Here is a 22,297-nt window from a genome sequence, read left to right on the forward strand (position 1 = left end):
GGAGTGTTTGCAGATATCCCTCCATCAGCTGTAGAGGGAAGAAGAAAGAAGAGAGCAGATAAAGTAGTGTTTGCAGAGATCCCTCCATCAGCTGTAGAGGAAGAAGAAAGAAGAGAGCAGATAAAGTAGTGTTTGCAGAGATCCCTCCATCAGCTGTAGAGGAAGAAGAAAGAAGAGAGCAGATAAAGGAGTGTTTGCAGAGATCCCTCCATCAGCTGTAGAGGAAGAAGAAAGAAGAGAGCAGATAAAGGAGTGTTAGCAGAGTTCCCTCCATCAGCTGTAGAGGAAGAAGAAAGAAGAGAACAGATAAAGGAGTGTTTGCAGAGATCCCTCCATCAGCTGTAGAGAAAAGAAGAAAGAAGAGAGCAGATTAAGGAGTGTTAGCAGAGTTCCCTCCATCAGCTGTAGAGGAAGAAGAAAGAAGAGAGCAGATAAAGGAGTGTTAGCAGAGATCCCTCCATCAGCACATCCAGGACTTCAGAGTTCAGAGCTGCAGTGGAGCAGCTGTGTGTCTGAACATCCTGGAAGGCCGTCAGCTGGAATACACCTTTATTTCTGGACACGTGAACACCAGCACAACACTGGTCTACAACAAACATCTGGACCCTCTGATTGGCCGACTGCTGTCTCTGTGTTTCTGTCCAATCCTGCAGCCTGTCATCATCCTCCTCTCACAGCTTCATGAGGAAAGCAGCTGCTGAGAAGCTGTAGCTTCACTGGAAACACTGATCTTTGATACCAACTGGTTTTAGTAGAAAACTGCTGGAAGCAGCAGAACCGACTCCAACCTCCACTGACCCGAGAGTCTGCAGCTGGTAGTCTGGACTCTCCACCAGATCAGAAAGCTGCTTCACATCTGCAGCCTGCAGGTTGTTCCCCCTCAGGTCCAGAAGTTTCAGATGGGAGGGGTTGGACTTCAGAGCTGAGACCAGAGAAGAACAGCTGATCTCTGACAGACCGCACCACTTCAACCTGAACAAAGACACCAGAGAAGAAGAACTCAGAGCAGTCAGATGGTCAGTGTGGATCAGTAGAAGATCAGCCTGATGTCTGCAGGTTAGTGTCAACACAACTTTCACATCAGATTCATCTGAACACACAAATAAAACATGTCTTACTCCAGAGTCTCCAGTCTGCAGTCTGGACTCTCCAGAAATCCACTCAGATGTTTCACTCCTGAATCCTGCAGGTTCTGGTTATAGTCCAGGTCCAGATGTTTCAGATGGGAGGGGTTGGACTTCAGAGCTGGGCCCAGAGAAGAACAGCTGATCTCTGACAACCTGCAGTCCCACAACCTGAACAGAAAGTAAAACATGTTCCAGTCTCATCAGAGAAGTGTTTCTTCAAATATCAACTTTGTCATCAGGTCCATGTGGGTCACCACCGTATCTGGACTTTATAAAACAGGTTTGACAGTTTTGTTACATCCATGATGTGGGTTCCTGGTTGTTCCTCTGACATGTTCACCTTTACTGAACATCCTGAGCTTTTCTGGTCCAAGTCTGACACTAGATTAAGATGAAAACACCAACATACACACCAATCCTTTTGATTAGTGTTGATGTTCAAATATTGTTCAAAGCAGCAGTTTAGAGATCAGAAGCTGATCTAGCAACAATTATTAACACCAGAATGGATCTGTGGAGAACTGCTGGACTTTATATCATGTGTCCAGTTTTATATCATTTATGCAGGATTCCTGAGCTTTTTATCATAATGATCCTTGTATGTTATAAAGAGTTAAAATGATGTTTTCTGAGAGCAGAAGATATTAAAATACTTTACTTTTAGTAATGTGTCATTTTTAATTTGACTTAACTTGCAAACACCTAATAATTCTGTTACAACTGAGTTTATCAGTTAATATCTTACTTTTAGTTAAAGATAAGAATGATTGAATTCTGTATATTTATCAGACTAATTCAACAGATTCTGAAGTGTGTGTGAAACTAAACATCAGGTTCTGTATCGCTTGCACTTGAAAAGTCTTTGCTTGAACAACTAATGATCTGCTTGATTAAAGGACATTTCTGAATTAAACCCACATGGGAGGATCTAAGACACTTCCTGTCAGGACGATCACTTTGACGCTCCACCTGTAGCCGTCAGTCCAACCTGTCCAGGTCTGAGGCCTCGTTTGCACGCAGCAACAACGCTGCTGTTTTCATCAGTTTTAGACGTTCGTTTACACGAAAACGAAGCTCAAAGTCTCCAAAAACCATCATTCCTGAAAACTCCGGCCAAAGTGGAGATTTTTAAAACCTCCGTCTTCACGTTTGCTTGTAAACGGAGAGAAACGGACATTTAGGCTTCAGGACGTCACATTATGGACAGAAACGTCACCAGCGTCATGTGTTTACGGTTTGTTTGGCCGCTGTGATCATGATGGATGCTGTTAAAGTAGTGCTGGTTTTTACGTTTGTGCAAACACTTTTCATCTGTTTCATTTGCATTCACAACTGCTGTATTATGTGGAGGAGCAGAGGAGAAGGAATGCTCGGAGCTCTGCAACTTTACATCAACTTTATCTCCAACCAAGACAAAGGGTTGCCTGGCAACGGCGTTGTCGTCGTGTTTGGATCCGACCAGGACGAACCGCTCGCTGGTGAGAAAACTCTGAAAACGAAGGAGTTGTCCCAGAGGAATGGTGTGAGAACTTCAGGATGTCGCGGTCATCGCTACTGTCCCTTTAGGAGTTACTGCTCCCCCACATAGAAGATCAGACGACTGTCATGCTCGGACAGTGTCATGAAAAAAGTATCTGCACCCTCTACTATACTATTACTAGGTTGGGTCTGTTGGTGACCTGTTTCCTGTTTTATTTTGAAAGTACATCCTTGTGTGTTTAGTTCTTTCTTTGACTCCCCTTGGACCCGTCCATCCTGATTGTTTGCACCTGTGTCTCCTCAGTCCTTGAGAGGACATGTGTCTCTTCCTGGCTGTTGGTCCGTCTGTCTTCATTCCTGCTCTCTTTCAGTCCCGGCTGGTTGTCAGTCTGACGCCTCCCAGTCATCTTCACCATTCTCTCATTTCTGTTAGAGGACTTTCTCTGGGTTTTGATGTTTTGTTAAATAAAGGACTTTGCTGCCATCTGTCACCTTTGGGTTTCCTGCATTTGGGTTCTGTAATATCAACTCATGACAAAACCTGCAGCTGCAAACACAAGAAAGTACAAAGTACAAACATGTACTTTGGCCTGGGGTCCGTTTCACAAAGCAGGTTCAACAAACTCTGAGTCTAATCCTGAACTCTTAGTTGATCTACTCTGAGATCGGAAACTCTGAGTTTTCGGTTCCAGAACAGCGGATTTGAGGTAATTTACTCAACTCTAAGTAGTTTCACCGGGAGTTAAGCGCGAGCGTGAGGGAAATAAAAAGCCATCATCAGTAGATCGCTGATACAAGGATTCACCATGGCAACCGGCGACACAAAAGAGCGACATACATTTTCTTTTTTTTCTTTTTAACTTTATTTATCTTTTCAATTTACAAAATCCCTTTGAGGAAACGTTAGTTTGCATCTGAAGATCCACATACTTCACGCCACTGGAGTTAGAAGCGTTAATACGTGCATATGGCGAGTATGAGAGCATATTTTGAAAAACAAAAATGAAATTTTATTGTCAATTAGATCAGGGTACGGCAGCTGCCACACCTCGGCTTCAGGGGAGAATGTAAATGTTTTTTTTTAAATACATTTATGGAATTACTCTATCTATTTGTATTGATGTATTCTATTACTTCATACATATAAAATAACTACAAATGCATATCAGAACAACATGATGGATTTCAGTAGGTATTATCTTTCCCAACACTTGTACCCCCCCCTCATATCTTGAAATGTCCCAGCGTCCCTGACGACAGTGGTCGCTATCAATCTCGTTTTTAGTGCGCTCTGCAGATATAATATATGTCCTGCCATTTTCTTTCTTTTTATTTAAATTCATTTATTTTATTATATTTATGTTACTTATGTAATGACTTATGCACTTCATCCACTTTATGTCTCATACTGTATTTGTTTATTTAATTCCTTGATGCCTGACTGTCCACGGTCAATGTTCTGACTGTAATTGGAACTTTTAAATAAAGTTTTAAATAAAGTTAAAAAAAAAGTGCGCTCTGCAGTGTTACTAACTTACAAAAATGAAAAGGAAGCAGACAACCACGCAATAAAAAAAAAGAAAGAAGGCAAGTGATGGGTCCAGAAGATATTAACGAGGCTGTTAGCCACTGATGGATTAATTATGCAAGTTCATCTCAAAGTAAGATATAAATCCTCTTATACATCTGTTTAAGGGAAATATTTGACTTTTTTTTACTCTCCCTCTACTTTTTGCATTTGGACTTTAACTGTTTGAAGTTAAACTGGGATGTCCCTGTGTTGCACTGACATAGTGAATAAAATACGTTGCGTTTGTCAGATACGCCTTTTCTGCTCTCTAACTCTGCTCTTGCTGTCCGTGGTGCAGAAAACGGATGTGTATTTCCTAAAGACCCATTGGCTGAATTGACGCCACTGAGGGAGGAGACAGAGAGAAACTCCAGGTTCGCTGAAATAAACCTGGTCCCGACCAGGTTAGATTCAGAGACTCTGTTACTACGGTAACCAGGTTAGATTCAGAGAGTCTGTTACTACGGTAACTGACCAGGTTAGATTCAGAGAGTCTGTTACTACGGTAACTGACCAGGTTAGGTTCAGAGTCTGTTACTATGGTAACTGACCAGGTTAGGTTCAGAGAGTCTGTTACTACGGTAACTGACCAGGTTAGGTTCAGAGAGTCTGTTACTACGGTAACTGACCAGGTTAGGTTCAGAGAGTCTGTTACTACGGTAACTGACCAGGTTCAGAGAGTCTGTTACTACGGTAACTGACCAGGTTCAGAGAGTCTGTTACTACGGTAACTGACTAGGTTCAGAGAGTCTGTTACTACGGTAACTGGCCAGGTTAGGTTCAGAGAGTCTGTTACTACGGTAACTGACCAGGTTCAGAGAGTCTGTTACTACGGTAACTGACCAGGTTAGATTCAGAGAGTCTGTTACTACGGTAACTGACCAGGTTCAGAGAGTCTGTTACTACGGTAACTGACCAGGTTCAGAGAGTCTGTTACTACGGTAACTGACTAGGTTCAGAGAGTCTGTTACTACGGTAACTGGCCAGGTTAGGTTCAGAGAGTCTGTTACTACGGTAACTGACCAGGTTCAGAGAGTCTGTTACTACGGTAACTGACCAGGTTAGATTCAGAGAGTCTGTTACTACGGTAACTGACCAGGTTCAGAGAGTCTGTTACTACGGTAACTGACCAGGTTAGATTCAGAGAGTCTGTTACTACGGTAACTGACCAGGTTAGGTTCAGAGAGTCTGTTACTACGGTAACTGACCAGGTTAGGTTCAGAGAGTCTGTTACTACGGTAACTGACCAGGTTAGAGAGTCTGTTACTACGGTAACTGACCAGGTTAGATTCAGAGAGTCTGTTACTACGGTAACTGACCAGGTTAGGTTCAGAGAGTCTGTTACTACGGTAACTGACCAGGTTCAGAGAGTCTGTTACTACGGTAACTGACCAGGTTAGGTTCAGAGAGTCTGTTACTACGGTAACTGACCAGGTTAGATTCAGAGCGTCTGTTACTACGGTAACTGACCAGGTTAGATTCAGAGAGTCTGTTACTACGGTAACTGACCAGGTTCAGAGAGTCTGTTACTACGGTAACTGACCAGGTTAGGTTCAGAGAGTCTGTTACTACGGTAACTGACCAGGTTAGGTTCAGAGAGTCTGTTACTACGGTAACTGACCAGGTTCAGAGAGTCTGTTACTACGGTAACTGACCAGGTTCAGAGAGTCTGTTACTACGGTAACTGACCAGGTTCAGAGAGTCTGTTACTACGGTAACTGACCAGGTTAGGTTCAGAGAGTCTGTTACTACGGTAACTGACCAGGTTAGATTCAGAGAGTCTGTTACTACGGTAACTGACCAGGTTAGGTTCAGAGAGTCTGTTACTACGGTAACTGACCAGGTTAGGTTCAGAGAGTCTGTTACTACGGTAACTGACCAGGTTAGGTTCAGAGAGTCTGTTACTACGGTAACTGACCAGGTTCAGAGAGTCTGTTACTACGGTAACTGACCAGGTTCAGAGAGTCTGTTACTACGGTAACTGACCAGGTTAGATTCAGAGAGTCTGTTACTACGGTAACTGACCAGGTTAGGTTCAGAGAGTCTGTTACTACGGTAACTGACCAGGTTAGGTTCAGAGAGTCTGTTACTACGGTAACTGACCAGGTTCAGAGAGTCTGTTACTACGGTAACTGACCAGGTTCAGAGAGTCTGTTACTACGGTAACTGACCAGGTTAGGTTCAGAGAGTCTGTTACTACGGTAACTGACCAGGTTAGATTCAGAGAGTCTGTTACTACGGTAACTGACCAGGTTAGATTCAGAGCGTCTGTTACTACGGTAACTGACCAGGTTAGGTTCAGAGAGTCTGTTACTACGGTAACTGACCAGGTTAGATTCAGAGAGTCTGTTACTACGGTAACTGACCAGGTTAGGTTCAGAGAGTCTGTTACTACGGTAACTGACCAGGTTAGGTTCAGAGAGTCTGTTACTACGGTAACTGACCAGGTTAGGTTCAGAGAGTCTGTTACTACGGTAACTGACCAGGTTAGATTCAGAGAGTCTGTTACTACGGTAACTGACCAGGTTAGGTTCAGAGAGTCTGTTACTACGGTAACTGACCAGGTTCAGAGAGTCTGTTACTACGGTAACTGACCAGGTTCAGAGAGTCTGTTACTACGGTAACTGACCAGGTTAGGTTCAGAGAGTCTGTTACTACGGTAACTGACCAGGTTAGATTCAGAGAGTCTGTTACTACGGTAACTGACCAGGTTCAGAGAGTCTGTTACTACGGTAACTGACCAGGTTCAGAGAGTCTGTTACTACGGTAACTGACCAGGTTCAGAGAGTCTGTTACTACGGTAACTGACCAGGTTAGGTTCAGAGAGTCTGTTACTACGGTAACTGACCAGGTTAGATTCAGAGAGTCTGTTACTGCAGTAACTGACCAGGTTAGGTTCAGAGAGTCTGTTACTACGGTAACTGACCAGGTTAGGTTCAGAGAGTCTGTTACTACGGTAACTGACCAGGTTAGGTTCAGAGAGTCTGTTACTACGGTAACTGACCAGGTTAGGTTCAGAGAGTCTGTTACTACGGTAACTGACCAGGTTCAGAGAGTCTGTTACTACGGTAACTGACCAGGTTAGATTCAGAGCGTCTGTTACTACGGTAACTGACCAGGTTAGATTCAGAGCGTCTGTTACTACGGTAACTGACCAGGTTAGATTCAGAGAGTCTGTTACTACGGTAACTGACCAGGTTAGATTCAGAGCGTCTGTTACTACGGTAACTGACCAGGTTAGATTCAGAGAGTCTGTTACTACGGTAACTGACCAGGTTAGATTCAGAGAGTCTGTTACTACGGTAACTGACCAGGTTAGGTTCAGAGAGTCTGTTACTACGGTAACTGACCAGGTTAGGTTCAGAGAGTCTGTTACTACGGTAACTGACCAGGTTAGGTTCAGAGAGTCTGTTACTACGGTAACTGACCAGGTTCAGAGAGTCTGTTACTACGGTAACTGACCAGGTTAGGTTCAGAGAGTCTGTTACTACGGTAACTGACCAGGTTCAGAGAGTCTGTTACTACGGTAACTGACCAGGTTAGATTCAGAGCGTCTGTTACTACGGTAACTGACCAGGTTAGATTCAGAGCGTCTGTTACTACGGTAACTGACCAGGTTAGATTCAGAGAGTCTGTTACTACGGTAACTGACCAGGTTAGATTCAGAGCGTCTGTTACTACGGTAACTGACCAGGTTAGATTCAGAGAGTCTGTTACTACGGTAACTGACCAGGTTAGATTCAGAGCGTCTGTTACTACGGTAACTGACCAGGTTAGATTCAGAGAGTCTGTTACTACGGTAACTGACCAGGTTAGGTTCAGAGAGTCTGTTACTACGGTAACTGACCAGGTTAGGTTCAGAGAGTCTGTTACTACGGTAACTGACCAGGTTAGAGAGTCTGTTACTACGGTAACTGACCAGGTTAGGTTCAGAGAGTCTGTTACTACGGTAACTGACCAGGTTAGGTTCAGAGAGTCTGTTACTACGGTAACTGACCAGGTTAGGTTCAGAGAGTCTGTTACTACGGTAACTGACCAGGTTCAGAGAGTCTGTTACTACGGTAACTGACCAGGTTAGATTCAGAGAGTCTGTTACTACGGTAACTGACCAGGTTAGATTCAGAGAGTCTGTTACTACGGTAACTGACCAGGTTAGATTCAGAGAGTCTGTTACTACGGTAACTGACCAGGTTCAGAGAGTCTGTTACTACGGTAACTGACCAGGTTAGGTTCAGAGAGTCTGTTACTACGGTAACTGACCAGGTTAGATTCAGAGAGTCTGTTACTACGGTAACTGACCAGGTTAGGTTCAGAGAGTCTGTTACTACGGTAACTGACCAGGTTAGATTCAGAGAGTCTGTTACTACGGTAACTGACCAGGTTCAGAGAGTCTGTTACTACGGTAACTGACCAGGTTAGATTCAGAGAGTCTGTTACTACGGTAACTGACCAGGTTCAGAGAGTCTGTTACTACGGTAACTGACCAGGTTAGGTTCAGAGAGTCTGTTACTACGGTAACTGACCAGGTTAGATTCAGAGAGTCTGTTACTATGGTAACTGACCAGGTTAGGTTAGAGAGTCTGTTACTACGGTAACTGACCAGGTTAGGTTCAGAGCGTCTGTTACTACGGTAACTGACCAGGTTAGGTTCAGAGAGTCTGTTACTACGGTAACTGACCAGGTTAGGTTCAGAGAGTCTGTTACTACGGTAACTGACCAGGTTAGGTTCAGAGAGTCTGTTACTACGGTAACTGACCAGGTTAGATTCAGAGAGTCTGTTACTACGGTAACTGACCAGGTTAGGTTCAGAGAGTCTGTTACTACGGTAACTGACCAGGTTCAGAGAGTCTGTTACTACGGTAACTGACCAGGTTAGGTTCAGAGAGTCTGTTACTACGGTAACTGACCAGGTTCAGAGAGTCTGTTACTACGGTAACTGACCAGGTTAGGTTCAGAGAGTCTGTTACTACGGTAACTGACCAGGTTAGGTTCAGAGAGTCTGTTACTACGGTAACTGACCAGGTTAGATTCTGAGAGTCTGTTACTACGGTAACTGACCAGGTTAGGTTCAGAGAGTCTGTTACTACGGTAACTGACCAGGTTAGATTCAGAGAGTCTGTTACTACGGTAACTGACCAGGTTAGGTTCAGAGAGTCTGTTACTACGGTAACTGACCAGGTTAGGTTCAGAGAGTCTGTTACTACGGTAACTGACCAGGTTCAGAGAGTCTGTTACTACGGTAACTGACCAGGTTAGATTCAGAGAGTCTGTTACTACGGTAACTGACCAGGTTAGATTCTGAGAGTCTGTTACTACGGTAACTGACCAGGTTAGGTTCAGAGAGTCTGTTACTACGGTAACTGACCAGGTTCAGAGAGTCTGTTACTACGGTAACTGACCAGGTTCAGATAGTCTGTTACTACGGTAACTGACCAGGTTAGATTCAGAGAGTCTGTTACTACGGTAACTGACCAGGTTAGGTTCAGAGAGTCTGTTACTACGGTAACTGACCGAGAGCTTAAGTTACCTCTCTTTGTGAAACAGGCTAGAGTTACCTCTCTTTCTCTGGTTTGAGTTACCTCCCTTTGTGAAACGGAAAACTCAGAGTTTCCCTCATTTCAGGGTTAACAGACTCAGAGTTTTCACTAAACCTGATTTGTGAAACGGACCCCACCACATATATATATATATATATATATATATATATATATATATATATATATATAGAGAGAGAGAGAGAGAGAGAGAGAGAGAGAGAGAGAGAGAGAGAGAGAGAGAGAGAGAGAGAGAGAGAGAGAGAGAGAGAGAGAGAGAGAGAGAGAGAGAGAGAGAGAGAGAGAGAGAGAGAGAGAGAGAGAGAGAGAGAGAGAGAGAGTGAACCTTTCTAAAAAAACAAACATCTCTTCATATCAGATATTAAATATTTCATGAATATGTTTTGAATTAAAGTAGTTTAGTCACATGTTTGGAGGATGATAAGTGGATAAATGTGTAAACATCTCCATGAACTGACCTCAGAGTCTCCAGTCTACAGTTTGGACTCTCCAGTCCACCAGACAGAACCTTCACTCCTGAATCCTGCAGGAGGTTCTGACTCAGGTCCAGTTGTGTCAGATGGGAGGGGTTGGACTTCAGAGCGGACGCAACAACTTCACAGTGAGTCTCTGAGAGATCACAACCACTAAATCTGTGATGAGAGAAAACATGATGTCAGTTGTAATAAAGTGTGAGTTAAAGCCAGACTGAACATCTGTTAACATCTGCAGACTTTGTCTGGATCTGCAGATGAAGGAGGGAACCGGCTTCATTAACGTCTACGTCTGTCAGAGTCATCTGAAAACATCGGATTTAGGACATAAACTCATTTATTCTTGGACATTTTTCACTCTGAACATCTTGAATGAAAGTGAACCAGTGTGGAGCTGAACTTTTATCAAGTATCCAGATAAAAGATGTTCAAGCTTTTACCGTATTTTCGCGACCATATGGCGCACTGTGTGGAAAGGCGCACCCTCAGTTTTGTGTGTCATTTTTGGTTTTAAAACACACATACGGCGCACCGACCCAAAAGGCGCCGTCTACGGAGACGGAGCTGCACACACACGCGCTGCAAAACACACACGCGCTAAAAATACAGCAGAAGCAAAACTTAGTTTGATATTTTATTTTACTTTTCACATCAATCAAACCCTTCAAAGGTTCATATTCTGTTTCTGCATTAAAGAATTTAAAAAAACCACCGGGTTGCTGCACAAACCTGTCTCAGCCACTGAACATCTCCTCATCCATCCAGCCCTTTTCATTTCACTCTGGCTGGAAAAGTCTCTTAGGGAACGCTTTTCTTTTAAAAATCCCGACCGCGGCGGTCCCGGGTCCCGCGTCCCGGGACCCTCGCGCTGGACCCGCTCACACACACGCGCTGTCGGGGAGCCGGTACCGGGGTTTGTATCCGACAGGAGCTCCGTTAATTCAGCTGCGCCAGTCCGAATTTCCAGACCTGTCTCAGCTTCTTGATCATCATCCCTTCATCCAGCCCCCTCTTTTCATTCACCCTTATAATGACTCCGGCTGGAAACGTCTTATGCAAAGTTTTTCTTTTTAAAATCACCATAAGTTTCTGTCCATCAGCTGCGCCAGTCCAGCACCACATAGCCTACATGAGAATCTGTGTGTCGCGCCGCGAATACACACACGCGCATGTCGGGGTCCGGTACCGGGTTTGTAACCGACAGATTTGGCTGCAAATCTCGGAGAGTGAAGCTGATCTGACCTGAGACAGACCCCAGAAATCTCTGCTCTTAAAGCGGCCGGGAACCAGGTCATCGGACCCGCTTGGGGAACCAGGAAGTCGGCTGCAGCAGCGCGCATCACCGCGCTGCTGCAGCCGCTGCTTTAACCGGGGAAAACACACGCGCGCTGCAGAACACTCACACACAAGTGTGCTTATTTAAATAGAGCGGAGCAAAACTTAGTTTGATTGTATTTTATTTCACTTTACACATCAAGCAAATCCTTAAAAGTCTTCATCATCTGTTTCGCATTAAACAGCTCAGTGGATGGTCTCATTCAGCTTCACCCGCCCCCTTCTCTTTTTACCTTCTCATGGTGGCCGACCTGACATTACCGTAATTCAGGTAATAGACACGGCGCACCGTTTCTTAAGGCGCCCGGCACATTTAAAAAAAAAAAAAAAAAAAAAAAAAAAAAAAAAAAAAGTTGCGCCTTATGGTCGCGAAAATACGGTAAGCTGTATTTAGTGTTTTTCTGACTCCTGGATTAGTTTTTCTTGTATTTTGTGTTCAGGTCTGTTAAAGGAGACTTTGCTCTCACAGAGACTTCAGCATTGATCAGAGATTGATGAAGGAGACTGAATTGTGCTGTTCTGCTCTGATATCCAGACGTCAGTTCTCGTATGAAGCTGTAAACGTCTTCATGCTGCTCTCCTCTACAGCAACAACACAAACACCTGTCACCTTCTGTCTCAGACAAACTTTCATTCATAATCAATGAAGCTGCACTCGTCACATTCAGAGCTTTTCCATCTAGAGTCTCGGTCTGGTACGACCAGCAGTTTATGGAGGATCATGGGATTTCAAGCCTTCATATCTGTGTCGACTCTTGGATGAGGGTGAAAAGTCTTCAGGAACCAATAACAAGTCCAACTGCTCTCCTCTTAAAGTGTGAGGAAAGTAACCCCCACCGGAGTTACAGGACGGTGCAGGAGATCACAGAACCAGAGTTACTAGAACTAAGGTCTCTTACCAAGTACATGTGTCCACAAAACCCCCAGTGGTTCTGATGTTTCATCTTTCTCCGTTACACAGATTCATCTCTGAGCAGCAGAAACATCAACACATCTCACTTCAGTTTTCATTTGAAGATCAAAACAAGATTTAAAGAACTAAACTGCTAATTTACACTAACTGATGGTGTTATTGATCCATCTGGACTCACCGAGCCTTTCTGCAGTTCCTCACAGCTGGAATCAGTCTCCGTCGACCCCCTGGTGTTGTGTTGTACTTGTCCAGGTCCAACTCATCCAGAACCTCCGACATCTGCAGCATGTAGGCCAGAGCTGAACACTGGATCTCAGAGAGTTCCTGCTCTGATCTGTTCTCTGACTTCAGGAACTCTTGGATCTGCTGATGAACTGAGAGGTCGTTCATCTCCATCAGACACTGGAACATGTTGATGCTTCTGTCAGGAGAGTCTTCGTAAGTGCTCATCCACTTCAGGTTGTTGATGACTCTCTGGATGGTTTCTGGACGGTTCTTCCTCTGGTTCAGCAGAACTCCTAACAGTCTCTGGTTGGACTCCACAGAAAGACCATGAAGGAAGCGGACAAACAGGTCCAGGTGGCCATTTTTACTCTCCAGGGATTTCCACATGACTCTCCTCAGGAAGTCATCCAGATATGAGTATGTGTAGTCTTCTCCCAGGAAGTTCTTCAGCACATCTGTGTTCCTGGTGGAGCAACAGTGGAGCACGTAGACTGCAGCCAGGAACTCCTGGATGCTCAGATGAACAAAGCAGTAGACGGGTTTCTGGAAGACCTCACACTCTCTCCTGAAGATCTGGGTACAAACTCCTGAGTACACCGAGGCCTCTGGGACATCAAGACCACACTGCTCCAGGTCTTCTTGGTAGAACATGATGTTTCCTTTCTCCAGATGTTGAAACGCCAGCCTCCCCAGCTTCAGGAGAAGGTCCCTGTCAGCCTCCGTCAGCTCCTGTGGACTCGTCTCATGTCCCTCCTGGTACTTGTTCTTCTTCCTCTTGGTCTGGACCAGCAGGAAGTGGGAGAACATGTCAGTCAGGGTCTTGGGCAGCTCTCCTCTCTGCTCTGTGGTCAACATGTGGTCCAGAACTGTAGCAGTGATCCAGCAGAAGACCGGGAGTTGACACATGATGTGGAGGGTTCTGGATGTCTTCATGTGGGAGACGATGCTGCTGGACCGCTCTTCATCCCTGAACCTCCTCCTGAAGTATTCCTCCTTCTGGCCGTCGGTGAAGCCTCGTACTTCTGTCAGCCTGTCCACGTGTTTGTGAGGGATCTGATTGGCTGCTGCAGGTCTGGAAGTGATCCAGATGAGAGCTGAGGGAAGCAGGTTCCCCTGGATGAGGTTGGTCAGCAGCACGTTGACCGATGAGCTCTGTGTGACGTCAGACACGACCGGACCGTTGTTGAAGTCCAGGGAACGTCTGCTTTCATCCAGGCCGTCAAAGATGAACAACGGTTTCCCGGCAGCCAGCTGCTCTGCTGTGAGCTTCTGGAACGATGGATGGAAAACCCGGATCAGCCTGAGAAGACTGAGCTGCTCATCTCCGATCAGGTGCAGCTCCCTGAACGAGAGCAGAATCACCACGGTGACGTCTTGGTTCTCCCAGCCCTCGGCCCAGTCCAGAGAGAACTTCTGAACCGAGAAGGTTTTCCCAGCGCCAGCGACGCCGTTGGTCAGAACCACTCTGATGGCTCCACGTTGGCCAGGTAAGGCTTTAAAGATGTCCTGGCACCTGATTGGAGCGTCATGGAGGCTCTTCATCCTGGAAGCTGTCTCCAGCTGCATCACCTCATGTTGGGTATCAACCTCTTCACTCAGTCCCTCTGTGATGAAGAGCTCCGTGTAGATCCTGTTGAGGGGGGTTCTACTTCCTGGTTCATCAGTTCCTTCAGTCACATGTTCACATCTGCTCCTCAGACTGGTCTTATGTTCATCTAGGACCTGCTGCAGACCAGCATCTGCTGAAAAACAGAATGGAGAGGAGGTCAGAGAGATACAAACTCCTACTGCAGTCAGTGATGGGGGGCCTCCAGGAGCTAAACCAACCCGGGTTAGGAACCGGTTTGACCGCTCAGTCCACCAATGCCGGTGAAGGATCAAGACCACCTCAGCTTCATCGCCCTGCAGACTGCAGGTACCGTTCAAGTACGTGGAAAACGTAAACACTGGTCACTGCCGGGACAACCATCTGAAACCCCCAAGACGAAGGTCACCACGGTTGTATCGGGTAACAGACATCGAACGGTGGAAAACATCGGTCGTTGATGAGAGGAACATTGTGAGAATCTTCAGGTTAAACCCTAAAACAACCGTCAGTGACTTCAGCAACCCCCTCCAGAGGGCAGGAGTGAAGGCATCACCATCTACAGCTCACCGGAGAAGACTTCATGAACTAAAGTAGACGACCCATCAGTAAGAAGAATAGGAATACGACTGTTAGGATTTCATGAAAGTGTTAAGAGTGTGAAGGGTTTCTTACACTGGTGGTTTTCTCTATATGCAAAGTTATATCCTATTCAGCAGTTCAGCTATAGGTCAGCTGTTTTTATCTAGTCACGGAGTCAGCCTCTGTTTACGGCTCCACTGTTTTCTTTAGATGCAGGGTTTAGATAGTTCAAATACGTACCATTTGATAAGAGAAGACGATGGGAGAAACAGATGTTTAGCATTGGGGGGTCTGATCTGCATTTCTCTCCTGAGAACTGAACCTCCAGTTCCTCCAGACACAGACTATACGCAGCTTAACGTGGTGTCTCAGGTCCTCTACAGACCACTAGGGTCCAGATCCAGACCTGCAGGTCCTTAAACCGACGTACGTCCGGAACCACAAAGGATGATGGTCCATGTTTGAACAACTGGACACAGAAATGACAAACCGAGCGTACGCTCCGATGCATCAGAGGTTTTAAAAAGCTCTGATGCATCACCATGACGACTCTTCAGACGGATGGACGGTCTCACCTTGTGGAGATCTTGCTCTGGATCTTTTTCCATATCCCAGATATTCCGGTGAAGTCGACTGGTCTGAGCTCCGTCTGCAGAACCAGCGTCCACAAAGGGTTTATTGGATGTTTCCACGTTTACGAGCAAAATCAAACACTAAAAAGTTCTCAGGGTATTTGTTGTTTTTTCTTCCACAGGACATGGTTTTCTTACTTCATCAGAGCAGGATCATTGTTGAAGTCGTCAGGTAGATCTTTGGAGACGTCACTCTTCGTAGACCGACACCTGGAGGCTGCAGAATTCACTCCTCTTCTGAAAAACCCAAACATCCTGATCTTCACATCTCACCAGTCAATGATCAACAACTGACTCCTTCTGCACAAACACATTGTAGGAACAAGGCAGGAACCAGGAACCGGGAACTTAACCGATAACCCCATAGGAGACACATCACACCAAAAACAGCCTGAAATAGACAGACTTTCTTCTGATTGGTCAAGTATTCTCAATTATGTTTTTTTGTTCCATCCTTCTCTCAGAAACATCTCACATTTAATATCCACGATAACTGAACTGAACTATGGGTCAGAAAATCCATCTTTCTACTTTATCATTCACATTTTCAAACTGAATCAGTCTTTACAATCTGTCCAACTGCCTTCAGAAACACAGGAGACTTCATGGCCTCAGCTTCTAACGCTGGCCTATTCTATCTATTCTAGTATTGATCAAGTCCTGCACAAGCAGAGGGGATCAATCTCATCCTTTTGTCTTTATTGACTGTAGTTTGTGCAACTTTTTGAAGTTAGATTGTACGCACCAATAACGTGGGAGCTGACAGATGGAGATTCTTGTACAGGCAGAAGTTTTTACAGACTTTTTTATACACTTACAAAACTAACATTTACAGTTTGTTTGTAGAGACCCAACAATCCACAAGGTGTACTGACGATAAAGGACTATTCTATTCTATTATAGTCTATTCTAGGTGTGTCCTTACAATTAAAGTAAAAGGAAATCAGCATTAAAAATGCTGACCATAATTCTTATATCTGGATACATTTCACACATTTTTAAGGTTTCCCAAAAAGCAGAGAGAGCAGGAGGAAGTGGGAACTTTCCCTACGAAGGGAGAGGTTTCTGCCTCTGACAGGAAACTGCAGTGAGATTTCTACTTGGTGGTTTCAACAAGTTCCATGTTGATGGATATTTATCAAGGGAAATAAATGTAAATATATGTCACAATGTTTATGTCCAACATGTTACAGATATTGAAGAGTATAAAAAGACCAATTGTAAATTAATAATATAATTATTACTAATATAAAAAATAATTTGAATTATTACATGTTTAACATATAATAATTAAATTTTAATACACTGGTATTTGTAATATTCTTACATATATTCCTACACATACACTATTGATTTATTCTGTATATCTATGAAATAAACCACCACGGACAGAAAATATGAAGTCATGATGAGTCATATAATCAGTTACCAACAGTTGTCTTACCGTGTGTCTGAAGGTCCAGGTTCTTTACTGAACTCTAAAGGGGGGTTCATGGACCGGTCACTCTTCAGGGACAGACAGATGGATCCTGGAGACTCTGGTCTCTGACTGCAGTACCGACCTCTGCAAACACAAATTCACTCAGTCACTCGTGATATTGATGATGACCACTGAAGAAGATCTACACCAGGTTCTCCAACCCTGGTCCCCGAGAGCCAGAGTCCTGCATGTTTTAATGTTTCCCTGTTTCAGCAGAGACTCATACAAATGACTGGTACAAATGACTGGTACAAATGACTGATACACATGACTGGTACACATGACTGATACACATGACTGGTACAAATGACTGGTACACATGACTGGTACAAATGACTGGTACAAATGACTGGTACACATGACTGGTACACATGACTGATACACATGACTGGTACAAATGACTGGTACAAATGACTGGTACACATGACTGGTACAAATGACTGGTACAAATGACTGATACACATGACTGATACACATGACTGATACAAATGACTGGTACAAATGACTGATACACATGACTGATACAAATGACTGATACACATGACTGGTACACATGACTGGTACAAATGACTGATACACATGACTGGTACACATGACTGGTACACATGACTGGTACACATGACTGGTACAAATGACTGATACACATGACTGGTACACATGACTGGTACAAATGACTGGTACACATGACTGGTACAAATGACTGGTACAAATGACTGATACACATGACTGATCTAGATATTGATTTATTATGTATATCTATTAAATAAACCACCACGGACAGAAAATACACAGTCATGGTGAGTCATATAATCAGTTACCAACAGTTGTCTTACTTTGTGTCTGAAGGTCCAGGTTCTTTACTGAACTCTAAAGGGGGGTTCATGGACCGGTCACTCTTCAGGGACAGACAGATGGATCCTGGAGACTCTGGTCTCTGACTGCAGTACCGACCTCTGCAAACACAAATTCACTCAGTCACTCGTGATATTGATGATGACCACTGAAGAAGATCTACACCAGGTTCTCCAACCCTGGTCCCCGAGAGCCAGAGTCCTGCATGTTTTAATGGTTCCCTGGTTCAGCAGAGACTCATACAAATGACTGGTACACATGACTGGTACAAATGACTGATACAAATGACTGATACACATGACTGATACACATGACTGATACAAATAACTGATACAAATGACTGGTACACATGACTGATACACATGACTGGTACAAATGACTGATACAAATGACTGGTACAAATGACTGATACACATGACTGGTACAAATGACTGGTACACATGACTGGTACAAATGACTGGTACACATGACTGGTACAAATGACTGATACAAATGACTGGTACAAATGACTGATACACATGACTGGTACAAATGACTGGTACACATGACTGGTACAAATGACTGGTACACATGACTGGTACAAATGACTGGTACACATGACTGGTACAAATGACTGGTACAAATGACTGGTACAAATGACTGATACACATGACTGATACACATGACTGATACAAATGACTGGTACAAATGACTGATACACATGACTGGTACAAATGACTGATACACATGACTGATACACATGACTGGTACACATGACTGATACACATGACTGATACAAATGACTGGTACACATGACTGGTACACATGACTGATACACATGACTGATACAAATGACTGATACAAATGACTGATACACATGACTGGTACACATGACTGATACACATGACTGATACACATGACTGGTACAAATGACTGATACACATGACTGGTACAAATGACTGATACACATGACTGGTACACATGACTGATACACATGACTGATACAAATGACTGATACACATGACTGGTACAAATGACTGGTACACATGACTGGTACAAATGACTGATACACATGACTGGTACACATGACTGATACACATGACTGATACACATGACTGGTACAAATGACTGATACACATGACTGGTACAAATGACTGATACACATGACTGGTACACATGACTGATACACATGACTGATACAAATGACTGGTACACATGACTGGTACAAATGACTGGTACACATGACTGGTACAAATGACTGGTACACATGACTGGTACAAATGACTGGTACAAATGACTGGTACAAATGACTGATACACATGACTGATACACATGACTGATACAAATGACTGGTACAAATGACTGATACACATGACTGGTACAAATGACTGATACACATGACTGATACACATGACTGGTACACATGACTGATACACATGACTGATACAAATGACTGGTACACATGACTGGTACACATGACTGATACACATGACTGATACAAATGACTGATACAAATGACTGATACACATGACTGGTACACATGACTGGTACAAATGACTGATACACATGACTGGTACAAATGACTGGTACAAATGACTGATACACATGACTGATCTAGATATTGATTTATTATGTATATCTATTAAATAAACCACCACGGACAGAAAATACACAGTCATGGTGAGTCATATAATCAGTTACCAACAGTTGTCTTACTTTGTGTCTGAAGGTCCAGGTTCTTTACTGAAGTCTGGAGGTTCAGGTTTGGACCGGTCACTCTTCATAGAGACACTGATGGATCCTGGAGACTCTGGTCTCTCCTCCTCTTTCTCCACACAATCCTCCATCTTCTGGACTTCAGTCATTCAGAGACATGAACCAGAAACACCGACCTCTGAATCTGTAGACAGAAACTTTATTAAAACACCACTAATCATGAAATACATTCTTTCACCACTTTTCCTGAATGACTTTGTCAAAACTCCTGAGGTTGAAGAAAGAGGTTTTACTGATACTGACGATAAGAGAGAATTGAAACTGAGCCTCTAATTTGATTCCAATCTGTGAAGCCGAGTATTCACCTGGAGAAGAAATGTTGTGTTTCATTAAAAAGTCAAAGAAGGACTGGTGAAGTCATCCAGGAAACCACTTCTTCCCTCATTCACACTAAAGACCAGCCTGAACGTTACCTGCTCATGTTCAGTTTTCTACACAAGAACATCAGAGTTTATTCTGGATCCAGTCATGAAGGTGAGTCTGAGATCAGGGGTGCGTTTCCCAAAACCACCGTTGATGACGATGTTCACCACTAACATAGTTGGACCCACGCAGGAACGATACGAGTGTTTCCTGAATCCACAGCTGGAATGATGGAGGGAAGGACGTTGGTACCTACATAGAACCATCACGGTGCAGAGATTCAGCTGTTTCCAAAAACACCGTTCAGACCAACGTTCACAAACACGGTTGTTAAGTTGTTTGGTTGTACCGACAGATCTGGACCTGCGGGGAGAAGATTAGTTCCTGGTTGTTACTTTATCAATGATGGAAGTCGTAGTGGACGGCAGGTGGAACCCACCGATAGAAGTTCACCTTTAACATCCAGTCCATCATCCGGTTCACCTGGAAGAACATCAGCTGCTGTTGTGAACCTTTATGAGGTTCCATTTGGACCAGGAACCTTCTTAAACTCATTGTCAGAGGTGGAAAAAGTACAAAAATATTGTACTTAAGTAAAAGTACAAATTTTCTGCTTGAAAATTACTTAACTAAAAGTAAAAAGTACCAATTAAGAACATTACTTAAGTAAAAGTATAAAAGTACCTCAACTTAAATATAATAAAGTACCAAAAGTACATGGTGTAAAATGTACTTAAGTACAAAAGTAAAAAGTAAAAAGTACAAAGTACAAAATTCAAAGTACTAAATTATTTTCAAAAGGATTGCAAAGAAATGAAGAATCCAAGAATTTGCTTACAACTCTAAATAATGGTGATATTATTCTGACCCCTTTAGCGTTTGTTTCCATTACCCCATTTTGATTTCTCCCTTTGCTCATCACTGCTGCTTTACCCCAGTGGCCCCGCTGACAGGTCCACCCCCAGCCTGTATATGCAGTGACAACATTAAGCAACCCCAGCTGATAAAGGATGAGACTTTTGAACTTTTAAATGCCAAAACCACCTTAGAAGGGGTGGAATCAAAGAATGGTGCGTATCGACACGCGTCGGCTGCCGCTCAAGGCTGATTTATGGTTCCGCGTTACACCAACGCAGGGCCCGTACCCTACGGCGAGGCTCTGCGTCGATTTAACGCGGAACCATAATTCAGGCTTCAGTCCTCATCGGTACTGACGGCGGTTCCTCCGGCCTTCCGGCCCACCTCTGCAGCGCAACTCTCCCGGGAGCTGCGGCTCCTTCTCGGTATATTCACGGGCCCCCCTTCCTTCCCGTCCGCCTTATGGTTCCGTGTTAAATCGACGCACGTGCGTCGCCGCGTACCCTACGCTGTAGCTCTGCGCCGGTGTAACGCGGAACCATAAATCAGCCCCCGCTGTGCTGTTCTTTATTTGTAGCGAGTAACGACGTGTCCAATTTTAAATATAGCGGATTAAAAGTACGATTTTTTCCATGAAAATGTAACGAAGTAAAAGTAAAAGTACACAAAAATGAAAGTATCAATAAAAGTACAAATTCTCAAAAATCTTACTTAAGTACAATAACGAAGTACTTGTACTTCGTTACTTTACACCACTGCTCATTGTTTGTCTACTGATCATCCAGCTAAGACATTAGTTTGTGTTTCTATCACTTCTAACTGTGTTTTATTTGTCACAAAGCTCTTTAAACCTCAGTGTAATAGTGGATGTGTGATATAGGGTGTTGGGAGGAAACGTAGACCAACCTGTGAGTGTCATGTGATCAGAGCCAGAATACTCGTTAAACTTCCCAGACAGAATTCAAACACGTGATCATAAAAATGAGTGAATTAACTTGTGTCATGGTGAGCTACAGTCATGCTGGAATGTTAGGAGACTGGAAGCTAACACAAATGTTCCTGCTCTTAAAACAACCTCATTGTCATGGTTTCTCAGTTTGATATGTTTTTTACTTGTTAACTCACTCTCCTGTCATTCCAGACCCTGCCACCCTCATCAGCCAGAGATCCACTCATTCCCTTCACCTGTGCTTCCCCACCCAGCTCCACACCTGGTTTCCCTCATCAGCAGTTCCCCTCATATACCGGCCCATTTCCACCTTCTAGTTTGCCAGATTGTCGAGTGTTTGTGCCTCGCTTTCCAGCGTTCCCGATTTCTGATCAGTTTTCTGCCTGCCTGCCTGTCTGTCTGCGACCCTGCCTGATTCCGGTTTTTGGATTTTTGCCTGCCCCCTTGGATTGTTTGCCTGATCTGCCTGACTACCCGGTTTTGACCCCTGCCTGCCTTTGACCCTGATTAAAGCCTCTTGGACTCTGATTGTGTTTGGTGTCGTGCATTTGGGTTCTCTGTCTT

The 22,297-nt window shown here is 44.0% G+C and overlaps 1 protein-coding gene across 6 annotated transcripts in view; it reads right to left on the bottom strand.

The window, feature by feature from the left end:
• LOC133457541 (protein NLRC3-like) overlaps positions 1–22,297 on the bottom strand; it is a 549,537-nt gene that overhangs the window by 517,621 nt on the left and 9,619 nt on the right. The window contains exons 2-10 of one of the 6 annotated variants that reach the window (XM_061736905.1): positions 19,504–19,687; positions 17,790–17,909; positions 16,921–17,040; positions 15,615–15,713; positions 15,420–15,493; positions 12,631–14,416; positions 10,190–10,363; positions 1,119–1,295; positions 799–972 (exon numbers count right to left, since the gene is read on the bottom strand). In XM_061736905.1, the coding sequence (XP_061592889.1) occupies positions 799–972; positions 1,119–1,295; positions 10,190–10,363; positions 12,631–14,416; positions 15,420–15,493; positions 15,615–15,713; positions 16,921–17,040; positions 17,790–17,909; positions 19,504–19,652 (2,873 nt within the window). In that variant the 5' untranslated portion in view covers positions 19,653–19,687. Of the gene's footprint in view, positions 1–798; positions 973–1,118; positions 1,296–10,189; positions 10,364–12,630; positions 14,420–15,084; positions 15,297–15,419; positions 15,494–15,614; positions 15,714–16,920; positions 17,041–17,789; positions 17,910–19,503; positions 19,688–19,976; positions 20,577–22,297 lie in introns of those variants that run through there. The other 5 variants (XM_061736904.1, XM_061736906.1, XM_061736907.1 and 2 more) reach the window with 5 other exon arrangements.

Source organism: Cololabis saira, chromosome 12, assembly GCF_033807715.1.
Source record: "Cololabis saira isolate AMF1-May2022 chromosome 12, fColSai1.1, whole genome shotgun sequence".
Taxonomy (NCBI): Eukaryota; Metazoa; Chordata; class Actinopteri; order Beloniformes; family Belonidae; genus Cololabis; species Cololabis saira.